General features: G+C 36.5%; 1 protein-coding gene across 2 annotated transcripts; it reads left to right on the top strand.

Annotated features, from left to right (window-relative positions):
* LOC149945407 (uncharacterized) lies at positions 1–26,374 on the top strand. Of its 2 annotated transcripts, none has more exons than XM_090174593.1 (11): positions 1–119; positions 19,569–21,402; positions 21,469–21,605; positions 21,680–21,807; positions 21,875–22,130; positions 22,200–22,349; positions 22,420–22,486; positions 22,561–22,686; positions 22,755–22,920; positions 23,382–23,591; positions 26,085–26,374. In XM_090174593.1, exons 1-11 carry the CDS (start codon positions 56–58, stop codon positions 26,211–26,213), a joined length of 3,267 nt encoding a protein of 1,088 aa, XP_090030719.1. In that variant the 5' UTR covers positions 1–55; the 3' UTR covers positions 26,214–26,374. The 2 variants fall into 2 exon arrangements, with proteins under 2 accessions (XP_090030719.1, XP_090030720.1); XM_090174594.1 differs by lacking the exon at positions 1–119 and adding an exon at positions 2,879–2,968.
* The last annotated feature ends 500 nt before the right edge of the window (positions 26,375–26,874 follow it).

Here is a 26,874-nt window from a genome sequence, read left to right as displayed (position 1 = left end):
AAAGTTTAGAAATGACTCATTGGAAGTGCGACACGCTTTATTTTGTGAAAAGAAGATGATGTTTTTGTGGCTGGGTTTACTCGTTGTGGACGTGGTCGTGGTTCAGACAAACATTCAAGGTAACTAACAGCATTCTTAACCACTTTTACCGGAGATGGTGAAACTTTAAAAAAAAATTGTTTCAATACTTATGCAAACTATTTAGTCATCTACCGTGTTACGCCCTTGCTTGGAAAATCTTAATTAAAATAGCGAAATTTATTTAAATTAAAAAATTATTTTTCTAGTATAAATGATCTGAAATACCACCTATAAAATAATTAAAATTTATAATTTTTTGATAATTAAATTAAATATATGCCCCTTCAAAGTACTAATAATTATAAATATTCGCAAATATATACGATTGTTTTTAACTTTTACTCATTTTAATTAAAATCTAAGTTAATCAAGTATTCAAAAAAATTATAGCATAGATGATTTTAAATCTCAAACGTATAATAATATAAATTTAAAATTATTTGATAATTACATTAATTATATAACCCACCAAAGTACTAATTAATAAACGTATATTTCACATTCACAAATTGTTTTAACTTTTACAAATTTTAATTAAAATTCAGATTTAATTTAATTAATTTAAAAATTAATAACGTATCCAAATTTAAAAAATAAATTCCAGCATAAATGACCTTAAATACAACAAATTTAATAATATCAACTAATTATAATTTAATAGTTATATGAAATATATTCTCAAATATATATACTTGTTTTTAACTATTACTAATATTAATTAAAATTTAAATAATGAATTTAAAGTTAATCAAGAATTCAATTTTAATAATTTGTCCAGATTCAAAATTTTACCGTATGATATATAATACGGATTACATACTGCAAAATATCATTTTATCATTATCAAATCATTATTTGAAATCACGTACATCAATGGTTTTTGACGATTGATATTGATTTCAGATAAGTATCATCTGAACATTAATTTTGGGGGATCCGGTTCCGAATTTCGTGTTGAGACGCCAAACCGGAAAACGTTTAATTTTTGGTCATAAGGTTAGAAAAATACCAGTTTTTTCATTAACGTTATCTCGAGGACTTTTTTTAGACTGGAACGATGTTAAATATTATCGTAACGTTAACCCGTACGTTTGAACTCGTTATAATCAAGGTGACAATCAAGGTCGTTTAAATTTCTAACTGGGTTTGGCCATATTCACTACTTTATGAACAATACGCATTAAAATTAAACTTAATTAAAAGTTAGGAGGATGTTCCAAATAGTGGCGGACTTCCAGGAAACCAGAAACGTAGTTATACTGGTAGGTAATTAGCTGTAAACAACTCTTGGAGGGCGAAACAAATTCATAAGCTTCGTTGACGAAAAATAAGGGTCATTTACCCTGGCACCTTTTCGGGGTTCCAAAGTTAACGCATTTTGGGTACATAACGCTGTATCATTGTCAATGTATTTTCACTTTGACGCTTTCAAGTTCGGGTACAATTGACAATGCCGTCAATGATGGGGTCAAGATACAGGCACGGGAGAATTTTGGGATGGACATCTCATTCTAATATCAATTTACCATAAGTCTATACCACCTGTCCATAAGTATGAAACTTTCTGTTCTTCACACGCGAAACTTTTACCCAATACAGACTTCATGCAGGGCTTCGTCATCGATTTGGGTCCGCTTGTTGTCGTAGCCTTTGACAGTGCCTCGCTAGGGGGTGGTTTTCTTTTCGTGATGACGTCACTCTGTGAATAGTTTTCAATGAAATGTTTTCCAAAGACACATACTTTTTGAACAAAATTATTGACTTGTGGTTCTATATATCTTGTAGTTTAGATAATGAAAAATTTAACAGTAAAGTTTTAAATTAAGATTTGATATTTTTGTCGATCCACATTACTCTATAATAAATGGAGTAATTATCATATGATGTCAACCATACTTTTTCAGATAGATAAAATATTTTAGACCAAAATGGAGCCATGGTTTACAATTACCCTAATATTCCTGATAGTAGACCCATAGTCCATAACCAATAAAAAATTGCAAATTAAAAAAACAAGCATTTTTACATCCGTAATTAATAACTAGCTGGGGTACCCGGTATTTCCCGGGGAACTATGCCTATTTGTATAAACTAATTATTAAATTAATTCAATTAATTAAAGTTGTTTTGTCGACCGTAACCGTCGAAAACCACAGTCAGGGTACCATGAGATAGTATACCAAATGTTTTCGACCTAAGTTAAAACTGTAGATTCCTATAGCGGACAAACATATATATATATATATATATATATATATATATATATATATATATAAACAAACAATCATCTTTATATATTAGATAAGAAAGTATAGTATTATTTCAATGCCACATTGTATCTAAGTTAGTAGCTAAACAATTATAATAACTCCCAACCATGGCAATTAAATGTTCAATTTATGATCTATTATGAAATTTATCTAGAAGGATACAACTAATCTAGTTCAAATATAATCCATTAAAAAATGCATCATTACCGAAATAGAACGGCATTTAGAAAACGTTAGAAAGAAAAGTCCGTTTTCAAATATATATATTTATAATTCCGAAGGTAATGAAAATTCGTGGCGATACAAATTAAAAGAGTTACTGAACTATTTCAAACGATCCATTGTTGTCATCCTGTCAGTACCGGAAAGGGGAGGGCTAGAAATCCGCGTTCTTACTTTAAGCCTTGGCGAGTAGAAAATATCATTTATTAGTAGATGTAGATGCCTGGCGTAACCTTTATAAATTTAACACGGAAGTTTCTCTTATCTTATGTGTTTGTAAGATTGTGTTGGGTTTTCCTGGGTCGAGACCCGTCTACGAGTGCGGAGTCAGACATTTCCTTCAAAATTAGGCGAGGTATCGAGCTGAAGATGCCTTTTTCAACTTGAAATCGAAGGTACGTGTGGGTATTTGACGCGAAAGTTCTTTAAACTTCAGTACGCCTACTCGGGTTTTAAGAAACCATCTTTACCGCAATAACGGTACCATCCTACGCCAAAAAGTTACAGTTTCGGAGATAAATGACTTGATAAAATTCCTGTTTTTCCTTTTGTCATTTTGTGGTTTTTAAAATTGATTAAAGTTTAATTTACGTGGTGGATAAATTTTAATTCATGTAGTGGATAAAATTTAATTGAGGTAGTGGATAAAGTTTAATTTAGGTAGTGGTTAAATTTTAATTTACGTAGTGGTTAAAGTTTAATGTATGTAATAAAGACAATGAAGCATCGGATGTTATGATAATGATAATAATAATAATAATAATCTGCTAGGTTAATGCCCAAGGCACCAACCTATGCCCAAATCTTCAAGCGACTTTTAATGCCTTAAACAGGTGGCCGGGTTACAATGCGTAGGAGGGCGGTGGCAAGCCCTTCATGCCAATAGCTCCCTACACTTACAGGGTTGACACGCGTCAGGGAAATCATGGAAAAGTCAGGGAATTTAAAAATGGGCAAAAAATTCAGGGAAAGGTCAGGGAATTCAATTTTATCTTGACACTTTTTGTAGGTAAATTTACTCTAAATCTATGACAAATTCTATGATTATCATTTATTTCCTTGAAAGTTTGGTTATTCTCATTGGAAGATACATTTTACATCATCTATGTATACTTCTCTCTTAAGAGACATATGATGTACTTCTGGGTATACTGAAGAGGGTATTTTATTAGTTGGTAGAATGTTTCTATGGAAACCGATTAGTCAGCCTGCATTGCTGGTGAGCCCCACCTGCCCCTTTTTAGGGCGTCTCTGACTTGAACGCTGATTGATAAAATATTTCACGACTGTTTTCAGTTTTTGTAGAACTGTTAAAACTGTGTTAAAAAGTTGCCATTAATAAATAAATTAAGATATTTCACCTCCAAGAAAATTAAATTTTAGCAATGCATCAATCTTTATTATTTTTCATTACTGGAGAGCTTTTGATGGAAATCTATAACGTACTTTTTGAATACATATAAATGACACATTCGTGTTTAGTTATAGTTATCTATTAAAGGACTACAGAATCATCCAAATTTCGGAAAAAGGGCTTGAAAAATAACACAATCTGATTAGTCGTATTTCCTATCACGAAGTACGGAAGGGGAGGAGCTGCCAGAAATTCCGGACAAAATTTTCAAGTTAATCTGTGGTCCTTTAAATGTTTTGTATAAGGACTTCGAATAAAACTTTTCGTTTTTAAATTGAATAATTTATATTTAACATTTCTTCGTCGCTAGCTGGGTATTAGCGTAACTGATTAAATATTAGTGTTAGTGTTCGTCCTTTGGCTAAGATCAAAGTGTAGTTTTTAGTAAAAGCGGTTAAACGCCATTAAAGGGCCAAAGAATCGTTTGAATTTCGGAAACAAGGTTTGAAATGTCCAAACTATCATTCGTTGGATCCTGTCACGAGATTTTGAAGATGAGTAGAGCTCTGCGTAACGGATAAATTAATATTAATATTAATCGGAAATATTTTGGTTCACTGTTTATTTATGGGTATTATCCATGGATAAACAACGATTTTACATGCAAAAAAATTTATATAAAAATGCAATAAATAATTTTTATCCAAACGCCTAACTGGAGGAGCTACCGGAAGTTCAGGCAAATGTTTTAAAATAGTGTTTTAAGTTGGAAAATTTTCCGTATTTTTCCGAAAAAATAAAAAAAAGGTTTAATTCCATAATTAGTCTAATATACTGCCGTGCAAAGCACAAAATCATTAACGACCAAAACCAAAATATGGAGAAAACACGTGAAATTCAAACTTTCTTTGTCCTAAGATACCCCAACTTACTTCTTTCAAGTTTATATAGAATACTTGGATTTTTCAACTCAAATTATATTCTGGTACTAAAAAATTTACAGGTAAAACGATATTTCAGAAATAGCATTTAAAAAAATGCTTTTTACCACGTATTTGTTGGACTATTTATGTCTTAAAACGCGAAAAAAATGCGTCTTCATTTTACTTTTAAAGAAAATAAACACATTAATGCGTTTTACAACAAGTCATTTCTCTAAGAACAAAAATTTTAAATTCGAAAATTAGTTCAAAATTGAATTTAACGTATAAAATAAGGTGAAATAAAACCAAAATCTCTAAATCGAAAATTTGCTCGTTAATGCTTTTGTGCTTTGCATGGCAGTATATTGTTTGCAAATTTAAATAAAGCGGAATTTTCGCCTCATTTTTTCGAATCTAAAAGTAATACTAAACATCTAGACTAGTTTAAACTGATTAACAATATAACACTATTAATGTTTTGTAGTATGTTTACTGATATTAGACATTTTATATCGATAAAAAGTTAAAAACATTAAAAACCCTTAAATAGTAATATATGTTTCAATTTTTAATTTTTCCGATTTGCGGGAAATTTTCTGGAAAATTTCTGGAAATTTTTCCGCATTTTATTTTTCCGGAAAATTAACAACACTATTTTAAATGATTCTGTGTTCCTTTAAAGGATCGATGTATATGATGACGCATACTCTAAATCCAATTTTTTCCTCCTTTTAAATCCTAGTTTGAAGTTATTTTACCACATACCATTTGTAAAGAATAGCTAGTTGAACGAAAACACCTTTTAACTTTAACAAATAGGTATAAATTTAATTGGCAGTTTGTTTGTACGGCCAGTGATGACGCTTGAATGTGAAACCACCCGTATTTCTGTTGGCCATTGGAATTCCCAAAAGCATTCCACGTGCTAAGATACGTCGCTTTAGAAGTTCCGCTTGGCTTCCAGTCTTCAACTCGAGTCGCTGTTACTTTGGCCATTATATTTGAAACCAGTGAACGCTCTCTTGCTTTTTCATTGTGGCTCTCTTTCGGGGAGATATACTCTTTCTCTCAACGCAGCGCCACCTTCTGATCATATCCACAAAACGATATTTCGTCATCGCAAACTGGATTTTCGCCTAAGTAACATCAAAAGTGACATAATTACCAAAAGTGTGACAATCCCTGTACTTTCGTACGCTAAAGGTTTAATGAATGCTCGACTCGAGATCGACCACATAAAATAATTTATTGTCGCCTTCCTGGAACGACGAAAAATCAAAAAATACACTAACTTTGACCAGTGCTACTTACAATAGTTGACCTAAGGTAACCCGACACTAAGGACATGATAAAGGCTTAAGTGTTGGGTTAAGCATAGTTGTTAGTTCCTCCGTTCCTCACTACGAGGCGTTATTTGTTGGTTTTAACTTCCTTCCCTCCCCAAGGCATACTTTCCCTTCTCCCCTCCCAACTTGTATTTCGCTCGTAACATTCATTCAGAAATAGGTTCGATTGACACACTTTTGGTAATTATGTCACTTTTGGTAACATCAATAATGTATTTTGTTGAGAAAATGTTTAGAGCTCCTTCCGATTCTCCTCACGTTCTAACAGTATAAGTTCCTTCACAGAGCAAGAATAAGTTGCTCTATGGTTCCTTCGTCCTAAACAGAATCAAATCAGATCCCAAAAACTAACAATAGTAAAGACTCGCGCAATCAAGGTTAAGTTCCGCACAGAGCCCTCTAGTCTCCAAATATGCCCAAGGCGAAATATAACACTAACATGTACGATAACATACTACTCAGTTCGAGTGCGAGTCCAAGGTGATAGTGTCAATAAGAAAGTTACACTACTACAACGAAACATTATTGGTTATTATGTTACTTATGATATTTACCATATCGAAAAAAAAACTCTTCTGATGGTCGTCTTAAAGGAAGTGTTAAGTATATTGAAAAGTTATCAATCTGCACTCTGGTGTAGTATGTTAGTAATTTCCACCAAGTTTACGCTGTGAGATCTTCTTCGAACGAATTATAATTAACTAGTATCAAAACTATGAAACGCATTGATCAACCATAGCCAAGACATATTGAAAATAGAATTTGAAAAATGAATGTTACAACATTCAGTGCCCATTGCTATAAAATTTAATATTTAGTGTTGATTCACTTAGGTGCTTTACGCATCCATATATTCTGGCAGAGATATTCAATAGAAATTCTTAATAATATTTTAGAGAATTTATGGGACTATACTTGGAGTATTCTTTAGAAATTGCTAAAGAAAACTTATAGAAAGTCAATCTTAAGGGGTTTTATATACAGGGTCTTTTTTTTTTGCTCGGAAAAGTGTTTTTTTTCAAAAACTATTTATAGTACCGATTTCAAATTTGGAAGGTCAATTCTCTATACCGGGGGACATCAGTTTAAGAAATTTGAGCGTTTTCGGTAATGTTTTTCACCAATTTTGAAAAATTATTTTTCGACCACTAGGTGCGAGATAAAAAATTTCTATTATAAAGTTGTAGGCCGTCATCGAAAACCCTTAAAAATTGTTCACTCGACGAAAAACAACTTATTTATCAATGAAAATTCGAGCTTGAAAAATTTACAAGTTGGTGAAGCCAAATTACGATTGTTTGAAACGATAATTGAAAAGGGAACAAGTCTAATACAAACGTAGTAGAGTTTTCACACTTGAAAAAATGTACACGTTTGGTTTTTAAATGCAGATATTTTATTCACATAAATTTTTACAAAACATTTTCAATAATATCACCATTGGCTGCAACACAGGTTTGTGCGCGGACAATTAAGTTCTCGAACGCTTTCTCTACCATTTCTGGTGTGACGTCTGATTATTCGTCTAATGAGTTCCTCCCTAGTTTCAATGGGCGTGGCGTATACCTTTGCTTTAACGAATCCCCAGAGAAAATAATCCAGCGGTGTTAGGTCAGGTGACCTTGCTGGCCAATGCACTGGACCATTTCTCCCTATCCACCTTTCAGGAAACTCGTTGTTGAGGTGCTCAGTTACTTGCCGGGAAAAATGCGGAGGGGCGCCATCTTGCTGAAACCACAACTGACGTCTTTCAGCCAATGGAAGGTCGTCGATTGCGTCACTCAGTTCGTTCTGTAGAAAATGTAAATACCTTTGGCCGTTGAGGTTCGTCGGCAGGAAAAAGGGACCAATCAAACGGTTTCCAACAAGTCCAACCCAAACATTGACCCGTTCAAATTGAACCTGGTGATGATATTCAAAACCCCAATGTGGGTTGATGTCAGACCAAAGATGGCTGTTTTGATGATTAAAGGGCCCATCTCTAGAAAATGACGTTTCGTCGGAGAACTAAACATGGCGCAAAAATTGTCTATCTTCTTGGACAGCATTTAGTAACCAGTTGCTAAATTCATAACGTCTTTGATGGTCTCCGTCAATTAGTCCTTGGTGGAGCGTAGCTCTGTATGGGTGATAGCGATTCTTACGAAGAATTTTCCACACACGATTTGCAGAACAACCCAAATCAGCAGCGGCGTTAGCGCAACTGTGACGAGGATATGCCACAAAGTACGCGAGTACATTGTTCTCGAAGTCTAAATCCGGTTGACCCAATCCGCGAAACCTAGGTTGCAAGTTACCAAATTGATTGAAATCGTGAATTGCTCGTCTTACTGTATTTACAGATGGTGCTCCATTTGGATGTCTTTCTGCGAAGATTTCAGTCACTCTTCTAAGGTTTTGCGCTGCTTCTCCATAGTAAATGGCAACTATCTCGGTACGCTCAGCTACTGAATAACGAGGCATTGTTCGAAATATTATCAAACACTGATAATAATCTCCCAAAGTTTTCCTTTAAATACCCAATGCATGTTTAGGATTGACCTATAGCCTCGTGTTTTTTAAATCCGGTCGTTTTTTTAACCAAAGTTTCAAATGGATTAGGTAATTCGGTTTCAATTATCGTTTCAAACAATCGTAATTTGGCTTCACCAACTTGTAAATTTTTCAAGCCCGAATTTTCACTGATAAATAAATTGTTTTTCGTCGAGTGAACAATTTTTAAGGGTTTTCGATGACGGCCTACAACTTTATAATAGAAATTTTTTATCTCGCACCTAGTGGTCGAAAAATAATTTTTCAAAATTGGTGAAAAACATTACCGAAAACGCTCAAATTTCTCAAACTGATGTCCCCCGGTATAGAGAATTGACCTTCCAAATTTGAAATCGGTACTATAAATAGTTTTTGAAAAAAAACACTTTTCCGAGCAAAAAAAAAGACCCTGTATAAATACCTTAGTTATTCTAAATACTATACAAATACCTTTAAAAATGTCCTAAATCTAAGGGTATTTTAAATATTTTATATGATTTTGTCTATAGAAATAACTTAGAATTAAGAATTACCCTTAGAATATTATCATATTTTTCTTACAAAGTTAGTGGGTGTTTTAAACACATAAATACATAATGTATATCATAAGTGTATAATATTATTCCATAAGTATGGCACTTCTTCATGTAAACAGTTTTTACTGAAAGCTTTTAGCAGAACACAATCTATAGCGGGTTTCGTTAAAATTGTGGTCTGCTCCCTGAAGGAATCTATTCAACAAATGGAAAATGTAAAAAAACACTGTGTTGTGATGTTATAGTTTTTTTAACGATGCTATATTCCGAATTTCGGTCTTCCAAAACATATTTTGAAAAATCAGTGGGTACAGGTTTCAAGCGTTTAAATTTTTTTTAATTATAGACCCTTCATACAGGCCCTTTAAAATGTATAATAGTACCAATAATAACAGTTAAGATATATTTTAGTACAAATATTTACACTGAAGATGAAGATGTATTTTAGTACAAATAATTACCGTAAATATGAATTTTAATACAAATATTTACATTAAAAATGTATTTTAGTACAAATATTTATAGTAAAGATGAATTTTTGTACAAATATTTATAGTAAAGATGAATTTTTGTACAAATATTTACAGTAAAGATGTGTTTTAGTACAAATATTTACAGTAAAGATGTATTTTAGTACAAATATTTAAACTAAAGATATATTTTAGTACAAATATTTACAGTAAAGATGTATTTCAGTACAAATATTTACAGTTAACGTGTGTTTTAGTATAAATTTTACACTAAAGAATTAAAGATGCGTTTTAGTATAAATTTTACACTAAAGATGCGTTTTAGTATAAATAATTACTTTTAACGTGTATTTTAGTAAAAATATTTACAGTTAACGTGTGTATTTTAGTAAAAATATTTACAGTTAACGTGTGTATTTTAGTAAAAATATTTACAGTTAACGTGTGTTTTACACTAAAGATGTATTTTAGTTATGAATATTTAAGTTTACGTACAATTTAATCAAATGTTTGTACTATAATACATTAATTCATTATTTGTATAGAGAGAAGGAAATTTTATCCTTAAAGAATATATTATGTACTTCTGCTATGTGTGATAGTAACTAGTTTGCATGACGTAGAACAGTCATAAATATTCCCAGAATTCAAAGAAATCGCATTTTTTTAAAGCAAACAGCTATGCCAATTTTCCAAACAAGTCACTTAAGCCCCCCATTAAGATTTCTCTCAAGAATAGACCCAACCCTAAACCTTATTTAATTTAAACGCAAATTCGTAACTTTTCCTCGTAGAAAAACTGTTTTGAGGAACTACGGAACAGGATTTAGTAATCGTTGCGTAGTGTGTTTTTTTGGAACAAAATGGGTTAAGACGATTTCGCATTTCTCCATATTCATTTTCGAAGTGATTCACCCGCGCTGGGTAATTTTCTCGCATATTTTATCGTAATAAACTTAGTATATTGACATACTTCAATTTTGGCCCGTTTTTTGAATTAAGAAACTTTACAATTTTCGTATTTCCACGCTTTTGAAATAGCCACACCGCGAAAATGAGGACCATTGTCCAGAAAAAACACTCAAAATTGACGAATAATAGTGAATAGGTTTATTGGAATAACAATCGCGGTTTGCGTATGAATTTATCTTATAACGCGAATTTTACGACTTACGAAATTTCAAGGGTTTTCAGACGAACAATTTCCCTCCCAATTTTCTTCACGTTTTGGAGATATTTTGAGGAAATGTGTGTAATATAATATTCGCGGGTTATAATTTGTACGATCACAGAGACGGAACTATTGACATGTATACAACTTACATTTTACCGTAATACTCGAATTACGCGTAATCTCTTTTAAAACGTGTTTTGGCGGCAATGTATTTTAGCTAAAACTATCTATAGTGTTTAGCAGGGATAGGCATGGTTATGGCCCCCAAATCCTACGAGAGGGACCCTAAAAATTTCATATTAGAGAAAACCTTTAAATTCTTAAATATTTTACAGAAAATGTTGAAAATATAAATTTGGAGTATCAATCGGCATATTTTGCAAGCTTTTGGGAATTAAAAATGGACCCCAAAATTATTTTAAGGGGTCCAAAAATTAAAAATATGGGGCCCCCAAAAATCTTGGCGCTAACACTGTTTTTAATAAAGACTTTGTTCCACGCCAAAACGTGGCCCTAAAAGTAATACTCTACCTAATGATTTGACAAAAATTACAACAAGTAATTTCACTGGGTGTAACAACTACTTCTGCGTAGAGTTTGCAAGTTCTCTCCTCTGCTTGGAATGCTTATCCTGCCGTATCGCGTATGGTAAGATCACTCTGACGGCTTTGGCCCCGCCTACGAGAGAAAAAATACCCTCTGCGCGCGCTCCCCTCTCACGTTGTTGTTTGTTAAGTTAACATAGTGACGTTAAAAAAACCGTCAGCCACATCGAGACGAAAATCTGCCGCGATAAACATTCCAAGTAGAGATATGGATTCCTGTCACTGATTAAAGGGGTTTCCCCCCTAGTTCTTTAGTTTCCCCTTTCCAAAAAACTTGTAGAGAAGTGTAGGGAGTGATTGGCTCGCGTGGTATGAAGGGCTTGCTACCACCCTCCTACGCATAGTAACCCGGCCACCTGAATTAATGGCATTAATAGCCGCTTGGCTGATACTTCTGATAATACTTATGAAACCAAACGTAAATCGGACAAATACTAAATTCCAGGAATAGAGTATTTTTAAATATATGCACAACTAAATTATTAATGAATTATTAATAACACTGCTATCCATAATATAATTTATGCCATTCCAAGGGTGTGAATATAGTTCAATTGATTTAGTTATGATTATCAGGGCTGATAACTATATTCTACGTTTGAATTTTTAATGTGTTAAACATTTCTTTATAGTTTTAAATAAGACGTCGCTTAGTAGTTGTTTAATTAATTAAAATTAAAAATCTATTTAATTTTCAGTCTCAACGCCATCTACTATAAATAAACGCGTTAAAATTGAACCTCTAATGGCTTCTAAATGTTCGTTTTAAGCGCGTCGCTATAAGTATTGAATATTTGAGGAAACGGTCCATTTTACGACCTGAAAATTAAAACTGATGATTGTATAGAAGCTAGAATGTCATATTTTCGATTCGTCCGATGTCCCATTGGGGTCACATCCACGTAAATAAGACGTTTAATCCCGCTCGCGCTCGATCCAAATTTGTCGCCGGATCGCCAAACCGAAACACTTTTTTTACGTGAGAATTTTGATAAGGTGACACACAAAACTGCCACCGTTTTATTTTCCCTTCGTGACTAACGACAAAAATTATGTCAAGTATTACGTTGAAATGGGAAAATATTTATTTTACGGCGCGTGCCAAAATGGCCATCGTATTAACGCTCTGATACCCTTTCGTATTCACAGAAATCTTTTGGACGTTTAAACTGGTCAATTATATATTATTACTGGAAATATTCGTACTACACCTCAAATATTTAGAGTTATAGTGTTATTGTACAAATATCTATAGCTGAGATGTAATCTATGGTTGAGGTGTAATCTATAGCTGAATTGTAATCTATAGCTGAAGTGTAATTTATAGCTGCGAAGTAATCTATACCTGAAGTGTAATTTATAGCTGCGAAGTAATCTATAGCTGCGGTGTAATCTATAGTTGAGGTGTAATCTATAGCTGACGTGTAATCTATAGTTGAGGTGAAATATATAGTTGAGGTGTAATCTATAGCTGAGGTGTAATCTATAGTTGAGGTGTAATCTATAGTTGAGGTGTAATCTATAGCTGAGGTGTAATCTATAGTTGAGGTGTAATCTATAGCTGACGTGTAATCTATAGTTGATGTTTAATCTATAGCTGAGGTGTAATCTATAGCTGACGTGTAATCTATAGTTGATGTTTAATCTATAGCTGATGTGTAATCTATAACTGAGGTGTAATCTATTGCTGAAGTGTTATTTTATAGCTGCGGTGTAATCTATAGCTGCGGTGTAATCTATAGTTGAGGCGTAATCTATAGTTGAGGTAGTACAAATATATTACAAATATATGGAGTTAAAGAATTATAGTACAAATATTAACAGTTGAGATGTATTTTAGACAAATATGTACAGTTAATATTTACTTTATTACAAATATTTGTAATAAATTGCACCTCACTGTAAAAATTTGTACCAAAACACACCCCAACTGTAAATATTTGTACTAAAACACACCTCAACTGTAACTATTTCTACTAAAATACACTTCAACTGTAAATATTTTTACTATAATACATTTTAAAGGTGCTATAAACATCGTTGTGGCAATTAAAAGAATATCAATCGTATTATGAATTATGTGTTTCACTTCCAGGTAATGACGACAAGGAATTTCATTCGCCGGGTACTTTTCGCTTGAGGCAAAGTCCCGAAAAAAAATTAAAACGCTCTCAATAATAAAAATAACTCTTACTTCGGCGAAATAATGACACATTATTAAATTGGAACATCAAATTGAATTTTAGAAACACTTTCTTCGTTTTTGAAGGTACTTATTTTAAAATTAGAGTCTAAAAACGCGTTTTGAGTCGTATACTTATCTCCATCAACGTAACCTGGTAGTTTTGACACGCGCGGTTTGCACGCGCACGCGAAAATCCGAGGTTTCTCGCGCCCTAAGCGCGTGCTCGTAATATTACAAAAGTTAAAGTTGTGACGTGGCAGCTACATTCAAACAAGAAGGCCACGTTAATATATAGAAACACCAATTCTTTTATTATAAATTAATTAACTATATTAAATCTTTTAATAACAGTTGCGAAACAAGTAAGTTATTTTGGAATTTAATTCAAACTCAAAATAGTATAAGAAAGAGTGAAAAACAACGAAAGTTAAAATGTGCACAAAAATTTTTTTTATTTAAAATTTAAAATATTCGACCCAAATATTTCTCAAAATAGTAGTTTTTATAAATTAAAGGGGAACGGCCAAGCTTTTCCCAATATCGCCTTATTTGCATATCAAAAGATCAACAAGACGTTCAATATACTTACACGAACTTTATTTTGCCTTGAAAAAATTGTTTTTGGCCCAAAAAGTATTTGGGTTTGAATTTTCACCGCCATCTTTAGGTGTATCGCCAGCGCCAGCACGACCTTAGTGAGCGATTCGCGAACTATCCTAACTTTTGAAATCGCGCAACTTAGGCTTAAGTCTCGTATAACTGGAACGCGCCGCGCGCGCAAAATAAATAGTAATTAAAAAAATCTTTCGCGTCTTCAGCAGCGCGCGCTTTTATGTTGTTTTTCAATAATTTTAATCACCGATTTCTCACCAGGTGGCGCAGCGGACGTGCGCTTTTCAATTTCCCGAAATTTCTTTATTTTATTAAAAATTAACCGCTTAATATTTTTTGATGCGGGTTCCGCCATAAATTTTAGTTTTTAACGGGCTATAGGGCTATCTAGCTTGCTAAAGCTTGGCCGTCCCCCTTTAACGTGGCCTTCTTGTTTGAATGGAGCTACTGTTTCACAACTTTAACTTTGGTAATATTACGAGCGCGCGAGAAATCTCGGATTTTTGCGTGCGCGTGCAAACCGCGCGTGTCAAAACTATTCTAATAAAGCTATGACATCGTGACGTAAGAACAACATAAAAACCAGTTTGGTAACCGTAGCACTGAATTTATAAAAATAACTATTGCACCGTCTCTAAGAAAGGGAATTTTTTTAAACAAATTCCAATTAATATATCTACCGAAACCGCCGTTTTATTTTGTACCGTTCTCTACCAAAATCCCAAAATACCCTTGTAAATGGATCTAATCTTTCGATCTTAGATTTCTCCTCGGAAAGGCAGTCCAAATAAGCCTAAGCAGACAAAATGCACTGATCCAAAAAGCGTCCATTTATTTTAACCCTTTCTTTTGAAATTCAATTCTTTTATGTTGGAACGTAACGCAAAATACCTTTAACAAAAATGTCCGCGTACAATAAGCTTTTCTGGTGTCGTAAATCTTACGCCCAAAGTTCAACACCTGGCACTAGAACGGGTAGCTACGCCGTAGAAGAAACTTCTCTTTTAGAGTCGGTTTGAATTAATATGGACTGTAGCTTTCCTTGAACTTCCTAGTGACCCGGGATCTCAGCGCGCGAGGGTGGTTAGGATCTGTATTCGTTTTCGGAAATCCTTGAAGGTGTAAAAGTGGGTCAAACTGACGGGCCAAGTCATGGTTTCCGCGGGTCCGGGTTGATTATACGCTGGGGTTTCTTTTACAATTAGGGAAATTCGTGCTAAAAAAACCGAATTGTTCGAAAGCGACTGTATTTTCGTTTCTTAATATATCGTTTTTCGGTGCTGTATATATTCTTTTAATAGCGGGGTTTCGCGTTACGTCAAGAGGGAATTTTCCCATGATTTCCCTTTTAAATTCCCCTTATTTAAGTCACTGTCTAAGCGCTCTAACCCATTTCTTTGAGTCACTTTTTATTTTGGCTGTTTTGTAATAATCATGCTCTAACGAATTGGTGGAGAAATTTTTTATAATATCTTAAGCAACTTGTTATTTGACTTTAAAAGCTAGTTTTAGGCGCACTAGCTCCATCTATCTTAAATATTTAGTACTATAAACTACTAATTTTTAGTTTCGCGCGGATGATGACAGTACATCGCTTTTTAATTGAGAGGAAATTTGGAAAAAAGGATTTGAATCAGTTGCCAGGGTTACACTTGATTACATTTTACAGGATAGGATACGCTTGGCAAGTTTTTCCAATCCCGGAGATACCGCTATTAATTTCAGAACCGGTCCTTACTACTGTGTCATTTTTTTAATGGTTATATCATGGTTATTCAAGGAGGTTGGATTAAGACTTTGTACCAATAATATAAATTTCTGTCAAATAATGGGATTATATGTTGATTTGTCAAACAGCGCCCTCAACCGCATATAGATAGAAGCTCGTTAAAAGTAAGCAGGCAATTGTGGGGTCGATTAAGCATCGACAAACTACTAGTAGTTTGTCGATGGATTAAGTATGAAAATAAGTTAATAATATTTATTTACTTTTATGGAAAAAATATTTTCAGTAAATATTTATTGAAAATTATGGTTATCTTTATTCAATGATATTTAAAAAGGCAATAAATAGGTTAACTAGATAGCGCTCCCGTGAAATAATGATAAAGGATTTGAGTAAAGTAAGTCTGACTTATGACCGCCATCTGAAAACTTTCGTAGGCCAACCTTTAAATTTGACTAACCCTAGTTATATTATGTCGTTTTAATTTAGATATTTATCGTTGTATGATTTGTATCGCGTAGGAAAGATAAAGTGTATCATATGTTCTAAAGTTATTTTGTAAATAAGATAATGAGATGGCGTTAGGTATTTTTCGTCTGCTCTCCCAATTTTTAAAAATATTTCACTAATAGACGCCATCACTAAAATATTTTAAAAAGAACAATTAACGGCAGCCTCTCCGCAAGACGGATAGATGGCGATAGCGTCGCGTTTCAAAAATTATCTTTCACACCTAAAAGACGGAGTTTGCGGTCTTTATCTTCCCGTTCATGGTTGAATCGAAAAATGAATTCGTATAGGGCCACACCGGCGTTTGAAACAATTCGGCCCGGATTTACCACGTGGTAGCAGATACGACCAATCATATTCTGGAAACAATTAAGCGCTTGAAACTTGTTAAATTCAAACGCCGGAGTGGCCCTTTAATCTCACTAAAATTAAAATTTCAATTTTATAATCCGTATCAAAAGTAACATACTCTTAGAGATGCGATTAGGCTATCCACTGGCATAGTTATCCCCTTTGGGAGGGGGGTGGGGCAATAGTCCCCAAATTCAAATAATTCGCAAAGATTATAGATTATAACCAAAAGTGACATAATTTCCAAAAGTGTGACAATCCCTGTACTTTCGTACGCTAAAGGTTTAATGAATGCTCGACTCGAGATTGACCACATAAAAGACTATTTATTGTCGCCTTTCTGGATCTTTTTTACACACAATCCTTAGGGATTTGTGTGTATTACGATCACCTACTGTGTAGCCGCCGCCGCCGTACACACGATTGCTCGCGGTACGTTAGTGGTACAAAGGCGATTGATATCTCAATCGATAGGCACTATTATAGCCTCGACGGGATTTTCGTAATTTTGGGATCGGAGCCCGAGAAGTTGGGCAAATGCCCAATTTACTATTTTTTGTGGTTTTGCTTTGTGTGGTTGATATTTTATTTAAAATTAAGTCCGATAACGTTAAAAAAAATATTTTTGGTTAGGTTAGGATTCAGCGGATATACAACTTCAGTTATATCAGTAAATATTAAATTTAAGTATAGTTTCCTGGTTAATTTACGGGACCCCAATTTTCGCGGTTTTATATTTTCGCCTAAAAGTCTACATAACGTTCTTTAATTTAAGTTTAATTTTTGAATAGCTGTGGTTTCCCTTAAACCTAGATTTGCAATTACGTTGCTTAATTTTAATTCTAAGTGAGGTTTTTTGGACAGCGTATACGGACCCCCGCAACTTCCGACATGGTAAATCCGCGTGTCTATAGAGTTCTAAACGCCAGTTTCCCTCTCGCATTTTTCAAGGCCGTTCGCGCCGAGCTTTCAACGTGTTCCCAGAAGTAACAATAAGTGTGACCCCCAACGTCTTACGCACGTTTAATGCCCTTTTTACGCACGTCGTACGACAGGAAGTAGGTAAGTAAGATTTGATCAAAAATCACCAGTTTTGTTACTTCTAGGCCTATTCCAGCTTAGGTTGCAGCCACGTTGGAAAAAGTTAATTTTAAGTGAGTTAATTAGCCATTTCGCGTCATACCTGAATTCTTTACGCGCTGAAGCTATATTCGCATTCCATTGAAAGCCTGCCTGCAATAAGAATAACGTATGAACAGGCGCGTAAAAAATAAGTGTGACCCTAAATATTTGTTATGCCCAGAAGTTAAGCATAAGTGTGCCACTAAATATTTTTTTGACCAGCTGCCGTACACACGATTGCTCGCGGTACGTTAGTGGTACAAAGGCGATTTATATCTCAATCGGTAGGCACTATTATAGCCTCGACGGGATTTTCGTAATTTTTGGGATCGGAGCCCGAGAAGTGGGGCATTTGCCACCAGGTAACTCGAAAAACTTGGTTTTTATAAAAATTAATTTAAATGAACGTGTTCGCGTTTCGCCACCTTATTTCCAAAACCAGGTAACTCGAAAAAATTGGTTTTTATAAAAATTAATTTAAATGAACGTGTTCGCGTTTCGCCACCTTATTTCCAAAACCAGGTAACTCGAAAAACTTGGTTTTTATAAAAATTAATTTAAATGAACGTGTTCGCGTTTCACCACCTTATTTCCAAAACCAGGTAACTCGAAAAACTTGGTTTTTATAAAAATAAATTAAATGAACGTGTTTGCGTTTCGCTACCTTATTTCCAAAACCAGGTAACTCGAAACGCTTGGTTTTTATACAAATTAATTTAAATGAACGTGTTCGCGTTTCGCCACCTTATTTCCAAAACCAAGTAACTCGAAAAACTTGGTTTTTATAAAAATTAATTTAAATGAACGTGTTCGCGTTTCACCACCTTATTTCCAAAACCAGGTAACTCGAAAAACTTGGTTTTTATAAAAATAAATTAAATGAACGTGTTTGCGTTTCGCTACCTTATTTCCAAAACCAGGTAACTCGAAACGCTTGGTTTTTATACAAATTAATTTAAATGAACGTGTTCGCGTTTCGCCACCTTATTTCCAAAACCAGGTAATTCGAAAAACTTGTTCGCTACCTTATTTCCAAAACCAGGTAACTCGAAAAACTTGGTTTTTTTAAAAATTAATTTACATTAAAGTGTTCGCGTTTCACCACCTTATTTTCAAAACCAGGTAACTCGAATAATTCTTTTCCGATAACATTCCTCTTGGGTTTATTAAGTTAATACATCAGTGGGATTGTGTGTACTTAAATGTCCGTGACATCTTGTTTAGTCTATATCGTAGGTAGATGGCGATAGCATCTCCGCAGAACGACGAAAAATCAAAAAATACACCAACTTTGACCAGTGCTACTTAGTTCCTCCGTTCCTCACTACGAGGGGTTATTTGTTGGTTTTAACTTCCTTCCCTCCCCAAGGCATACTTTCCCAACTTGTATTTCACTCGTAACATTCATTAAGAAATAGGTCCGTTTGACACACTTTTGGTAATTATGTCACTTTTGTTATAACCAATAGTTTGCATAGACAAGCTTTAAATATCCATATAACTCGAATTGCAATCAATAATGACAATGGTGGTTTTGATATCATTACAGATGCATTTGGTGTTCCATGGCGCGACCTCAGCGAATCCAACTACAAGCGGGAAGACACGAGACGCGTTGACGAAGGCGACTTGGTATATTTGCCCTCGCGAATGGACGAGAACCTCGGTACCATTACCGAAAATTCGGGGGAAGAACGGACAGCATCCAAATCGCCCAGCGAAGTGTTGACCCAACTTCCGGTCAACGTAAGGACGTTAATCGATAACGCTTTCAAAGCTTCGGAACCGGGAGAACCGGGTCTAATTATAACCCGGGATGAGTTACTGGAAAGACTGCCGGTGATTATGAAACTACTGCAAATAATCTCCGGGTCCGATGTACCCGAAAGTGAAAACGGGTTGTACATTAACAAACTCCATCCCAGTTTCGCGGCGCTCAAGAAAATTAAGGAATACCCCTGCGCCTTAATTAGTTGTACGCGGAATGGGAAGAGTTTGGACGCGGAGGAACGGACCACGGCCGCCGCCAGGCTGCTTCGGGAAGCCGAGACGGTCACCGCGGCCTCCATGGCCATGTCTGCAGACCAAAGACGATTTTTAGGTATTCTCCTCAGTAGAGTGTCTAGAAATATCGAAGAAGAACTCTCCACAATCGCCTCCACTTCCACCAACGAACCGATTACGGAGCAGCCCCAGGATGTCGTCTTACCCGCGCCGGAACTCCGTAATACAACTTCGTCGTCCACTAACGCGTCGCTTACGTCCGAAATGAGGCAGAACAACCCGTCCATTGATGAAATAATAACGGGAATAGTCCAGTTGTTGGGCGGTAATGTGCGCGTCTCCAAACCGCCGGCTGGTTTCCGGTTGCGCCCGACTGTTGCTGGTAACAGGAGAGTCGCTTCCTCCAAAAGAGTGAACGACCGCGGACCCGCTTTATTTCCCATCACATCCGCGTCCGCTATCCAACCTTCGATAGTCGAGGACGACTTACCCTCGTCGGACGCGTCCTCCGGGTCTGAAAGCCCCGTTGCGATTTCTAGCTCAACGTCCGCCTCTGAACCCGCGTTACTAAGTTCCTTGCTGACTCCGTCCGAAGTCTCGACTCCGTCGCTTATCAGTCCTACTCCTTCGGTAAATTTCGTCGAAGTGAGTGAATCGTACTTGATGACGCCGGTGTCATCGGTTCGCATCCGAATATTTTCGACGCCCGTAAGCGTAGTTAAACCCGTTTCCATTCGTCTCAAACCAAAGTCCACGTCGAAAATATCCATAACGGCCACGAAAAGCTCGGAAATCGGCCCGTCCTCGTCCGTCGAAGTGCTACCGACCATCACGACGTCTTTCAACGAAGAAGAGAGTATAACTAGTACCGTAACTCCGCCGGTGGACAAAGATGTCGTTTACGGAAAGCCAGTACAAACGGAAGCGGTCCGGGCCCCTGGCGCCATTCAACCGAGCAAAGCCGTTCGTCCAAGTGACGACGAGGTATCGACCGTGATTGGTGTCGGTACTTTGGATAAACCCCTCAATCAAAGTTTCACGTTACCCCCCGGAGCGCCAACTGGCAGACCTTACATCGTACCAGTTGAGATTGAAGAAGTGAGACCATTCATAGGGTCCTATCCCGGTCGACCATTACCCGGCAGACCCGGAGATTTCGGGGTTGGAGGAGTTAGAAAACCGCCCGTGGGACCTCCCTCGAAGAACAACACGTATCCGTTGAGGCCCGGGTATTCTGGCGGACCGCCTAAGCCCAACAGACCTTACGGATACTCAGATCCAAACAAAGCTTCCACTCCAAGACCACCTGGTGTTAGGAAACCACCATCGCCTTATAATAGACCAGCTATAAGACCAAGGCCTAATCCGCCATTAGTTCGGTGAATATTACGATAAAAATCAAATAAAATCCTTCCTTACGAATAATTCCAATTTCTTTACGACAGAATCGATACTTGCATCGTCGGGGATGACTCGACGTGCGATGTGCAGTTGAATGAACGATGCGTCACTGAATTGGGCGTTAGCTCTTGCCATTGTAGACCGGGACTTGCCAGGACTATACCCAGAGGACCCTGTAACCGTAAGTGTCCCTTTTCATAGTCTGCGGCTCAGATCCCGCCGTATTTCTCAACTACGTTTATTTTAATTCTTCAGCTGTCATATCGGTGTCCATGACCATGAAGATCGACCGGATAGCCGATCGGCAAATAACGTTCAATAAAAATTACTTGGACACGAGCTCGGATGATTACAGAATTTTGGAACAAGAGACCAATCTCGCCGTACGTTAAACCTTTCAGGGTCCAATTTGAGAACCAAGAGCCTTCGCTTAACATTTTTATTTTATAGTTAAACTCGTTATTCACGTACACTAGTTTCTCGCGAACATTTGTCGGCGCCACCATTAACAAGTTCCACCCTTCAAATGGCGGACTGATTGTCAACACCACGATTCAACTTGAAGAGAACGAATCCAACAAACACCCAGTAGTTCAGCGACTTCTTCAACAGGAAATTCTTAACGCTATAACCAGTCGTAACCTAAACATTGGAGACAGCAACCTTTTTTTGAATAGCCCACCGAGACAAGGGCCTCTGGTTCATGGTAAAAACTATCAATATGAACTTTCTCGATACCTTAAAATCTTAAACGGCAAATGCTTTTTGAAACTAGACCTCAACGAATGCGAATTGGTTACGGCTAACGACTGCTCGGGGAATGGAGTATGTCAAAACATCTTTGGGTCCTTCCGATGTACCTGCAAGCCAGGTTTCATGGACAAGCACCCGAGCGAAAACTGGAAGAGTGGTCGAGTGTGTTCTGGTAATTTTAAAACCAATTACTTTATTATGTTTATCACTATATCCTGTTACAACGTGTTCCCATTTGATAGTGTGTTCTCCAACGATGTGTAGTAACCACGGAGAATGCATCGTGAAAGATGGAAGACGAGAGTGCAAGTGAGGGTTTTTTTTCGGGATTATGTAATTTATGGCTTATTTCAATTAACCTCGTTTGACGTTGTTCAAATCAGATGTAGAGGAAACTTTATCGGAACCAGATGCGAAATTGACGGAGAAGTTCTTGGAGTTGCTTTAGGTGCGTCGTTGGCCGCGCTAGTCATCATTATCCTTACTCTGATCTGCCTGTGCGTCTGGAAGTAAGCATAGTTCTTTGGCCCTTCGACCATTGCCTACGTGTAGGGCTTAATTTAATGTTTTATCGCAGTCGTCGCTGGAAGAGAGACCAACATAAGGCCGCCATCCCGCCACAATACGCTTACACATTGTCCAAAAAGAACACTCCGGCACCAGGAGCTACACACGTCAGGGTCTCAGTGGAGGACCGAATGAGATGGGCCCACATCGCCGATGCCATGGGAAATATATACGTGGTGGGTAGCATTTAACGGCTCTATAAATCCAGGGGCGTAGCTACAAGGGGCGTTGACCCCACCAACGTTTACCAGAGTTGCCAGTACCCCCTCAGCTACGATAGGCGAACTTTTCGCCCCCCCACCAATGAAACCGTTTTCGCTACACCCCTGTATAAACCTCGTTGACACCTAGAAGATTTATCGAACTTATTATGAAGTTCACACATACGCCGCTGGCAGCCTTGGCGCTGTGCGTAACGTCTGTGTCTACTGAAAAGTACGTTTCATCTGATGCTAATTACTTCGGCGAAATAATAATAATAAATGTACCAGTTATTCTGCCAAGAAAAATTGATAAACTAATATGTTATTGTCAGTAGCATAAGTATAATATTTGGTCGGTGTATAAGAAATTTATAGGGCCTTTAATGTCGAAAAAGCTAATTGTTTTGACATTTTTTCCCAATTTGTTTTGTTAGCAACAGCATGATAGCCTTCCCGCACTTCCAAGTACCTCAGCGCCACCCGCTTTACCACCACCACCTCCTCCTCATTCTTGTCCATCTTCTATGAAACATATCTACGCCACACCTTCGAGGCTCTTGTTACAGAAAGCCTGTGAGGACAACGAAAGGAATCGACTGTATGGTCATGTACGTCCTAAATCACGGTCGTCACATTTAGTTCCCGTGAGTATTCATCAAGTTTCTGGTCTTAGTCTAAACCACGCCACATATTAATTTCCCACTACTACATTTGACTGGAAAACGAAATTTGGCCATTAACGGTGTATGTAAATCCAAATAATCAGAATCTGGCAACATTGATATTTTTTGACCGGTTGAGAATATTTGTGCCTGGCAGCACTGTTTCTCATCACCGAAAATGGCGGATGTTTGTCCTAATCCTAATCTTATCGGCGGCTTTTTTTTATGTGTATTTTGAATTATCGACTAGTGGCGTTTTACTTTGGGTTGCTCCGAAACTGCTCTCTACTCCCGCTCGCATCAAAGATAATATAGAACTCCGTACCCTAGATTCGAATACGGAGAGCTTTCTGATTAACGGTTTTGTAAAGAAGAGTTAACCCATTTCTGGCACGTGACCTCCGAAATATCGGCCTCCATCGGTCGCTTTAAAGGATTTTTAATTTGCTCTTACCATTGAGTTGGGAATATTAATCTAGAGATCCAATCAAATCTGCTCCCCGCGAAACAAGTTTTTGAAAAATACGAATGTGCCGTCTGCTCTAAAATGACGAGCAAACGTTATCACATGACCCGTGGCGCCATCCATTATTTTGAAGAAAAAAAATCTTTTTGCTTGAAAACGCGTCTTATTTGAACGAACCATTGAGAGATAGATGGCGCCACGGGTAGAATGATAACGTTTTCTCGTCATTTGGGACGCCGATGGGAGCAGACGACAGTATTCTTATTTTTAAAAACTTGTTTCGCGAAATACTGAAATCCGACGTTTTGATTGGACCTCTAGATTAATATTCCCAACTCAATGGCTCTTACCAAGTACACATTTTTGTCCTATCACATCCAACTTTGATACCACACTGTTGCGCGAGCATCCAGTCATCAAAGTTGGCCGTGGTTTTATTTATAATTGGTTACTAACTAACTATAGAAGTGGGTAAACCATAGAAATCTCATAGATAACTAGAATGCTGCCGCCTACGGCCGAGCTTGTCGCCAGTTCGTTTTGACTTTTGAACCTTCAGCCAATGAGAGGCCGTAGAGTGGTCCGCCAAGAAGGATAATAATCCTCCTTGGTTCCGCTACTATCGCGGGAGCTAGATGACGTCATTCTCTCTGGTGACATTAAATTCTTGGCAGAACCACTCTTTGAGCTCTGATTGGCTGAGATCTGGCTATCGTCTGCCACGGCGTTTGGTCCATTTGCCAGTTACACGGCAGCATTCTAGTTACTTATGAGATTTCTATGGGGTAAACACTATTGACTACGCGCGAGGCAGTTATTTCGAATCTAGGGTACGAGGTTTATATTAACTTTGATCGGATCAAAAACAATAAACGTGTGACTTCATCGTCCCATTAGAGAGCACGCGAGAGCGATTTCCCGATGAGAATTGAGAAGTTGTATTTAGGTGGAGGAGTTTTAGGCCCAAATTTGAAATAAAAGCATACCGAGACTTCTTTAACTTTACCTAGCGATTTGACAAATTAACTTGTTTAACATAATTTTCAATAAAATGCATCAATTTTGAAATTAATAAATTTCGAATACCATGCATCTAAACTGCCAGAATGTTAACGATTATTTTCATACAAAGCATTAATAATTTACAACTCTTCTTAACTGAGCCCTTAAATAGCACCAAGTTGGCGGGGTCCCATACAACCGAATGAGTAAATATATATATATTTTAAAAGTAATATATCCCTATGAGCTACGGTTAGGGTATAGGGTGTAGGGTTAACTTAGGTTAAGTTGAATAAAATTATATTTAATTATTGCATATTAAAAGTTCCTCGTAAGTTTATTTGAAATCAGCCAAAATTGTAGCATTCGGTCGAATGGGAATTCGTTTGTATGGGAGACAAGCTCCTAATTCCATAGCAGTCAGAGAAATCCAAAGAAAAACGCCTTGTTTAAAATTTGGTCACAAGTATCGCCGCCTTCTGACCCAGTTTTAAATTAAATATATGAAAACATAAGCCTATCAACCCTAAGTTTGAATCGAAAGACAGTGTTGGTTAAAGCAAACGACTGTCGAAAGTACAGCGCTAAATCCACCCGGTGGCGGAAAAGAGAAACGTAACGCGTCCCGCAATGCATGATGCCAGCTGCTTTGGTAAGAGAGAGGTGCGTAGAGAGAGAAAGGGGGAAGGAAGAAGCTTCAATTTATCTCTACCAGGTGCCGATACTATCGCCCGATTTCTTCTTTTTCGCCCGTCCAGTGGTGGTACAAAGGGCACTATGCGCGTTTCAAACTTAGAGGTTATAGGCTTATGTTGAAAACTGTTTGCTTGTTCAAAATTCTCATTGCACAACAGCTGAAAGTTTCAACCGAAAAACATTGAAATTCAAAAGTGGTCTGCTATTTCTTCACATATCTAGTTGACGGATATTAAAGCAGATGGCGCTATATTTCCTAATCTCGAAGCCTATAGAAGGTATCTAAAACCTCAAATACTCTTTTCTTACAGGTTCAAACGAATAGTGGTTACTACGATCTGAATGAGTTTCCATCCCTGGGATCAATGCATTCGAGAGATCCTTACGGAAACGCCCATTACGGAAATCCCAACATATCGAAGTCAACGTCGTATTATTAATGTTTTTAATTAACGTTGACGACTGCCAAATTAGGAATGCGAAATGCGGAACTCTTTTTACTAATTTAATGTTTGAAATTCAGTAATTTGAAATGTTTCGCGATTTCACCTTTTCGAATATCAGTTTGTCTTTTTCCAGTGTTTGGCAACTAAAAGTAAAACGAAGGTACATACTTTTACTAGTATTTTTTATAAGTTATTATTTTAAATTTATTACATCGTTTGTCAATCTTTTAAAATAATGAAACCACTGTAATTTTGTTTTTGTAAATAAAGTAATGGTGTTTTTGTGGTTTATATAAATGTGTGTTGACCAATATTGTTATTAAAATGAAATATTTCAACACTCTTTCCGGAATTCGTAGCTAGATCGTGGGTATCATCAGTGTTTGTTGCCATAGTAAGCGTTTAGATCAGCCATGACATGGTGGTCACGTGATTGTTCTGGTTTTTTGCCCGTGAAATGTGATATGAAAATTCAGGGGCGTAGGAACGTTCTAGAAGTTGGAGGGGGCAAAGAGAACCGAAAAGGGGTCTGGAGAATGGTTTTGAATTTTTAATGGAATGTAGCTTCTCCGAATTCATGTGCATTTACTTTTTACTACTATGTAAATTGGTGGGAAAAGACTGAAATTTAAACACAGTTGAGGTTAAATGCTTT

Source organism: Leiobunum rupestre, chromosome 5 (assembly GCF_980474605.1).
Source record: "Leiobunum rupestre chromosome 5, qqLeiRupe1.1.hap1, whole genome shotgun sequence".
Classification (NCBI taxonomy): domain Eukaryota; kingdom Metazoa; phylum Arthropoda; class Arachnida; order Opiliones; family Sclerosomatidae; genus Leiobunum; species Leiobunum rupestre.
This window is presented reverse-complemented; position numbering and strand designations above follow the sequence as displayed.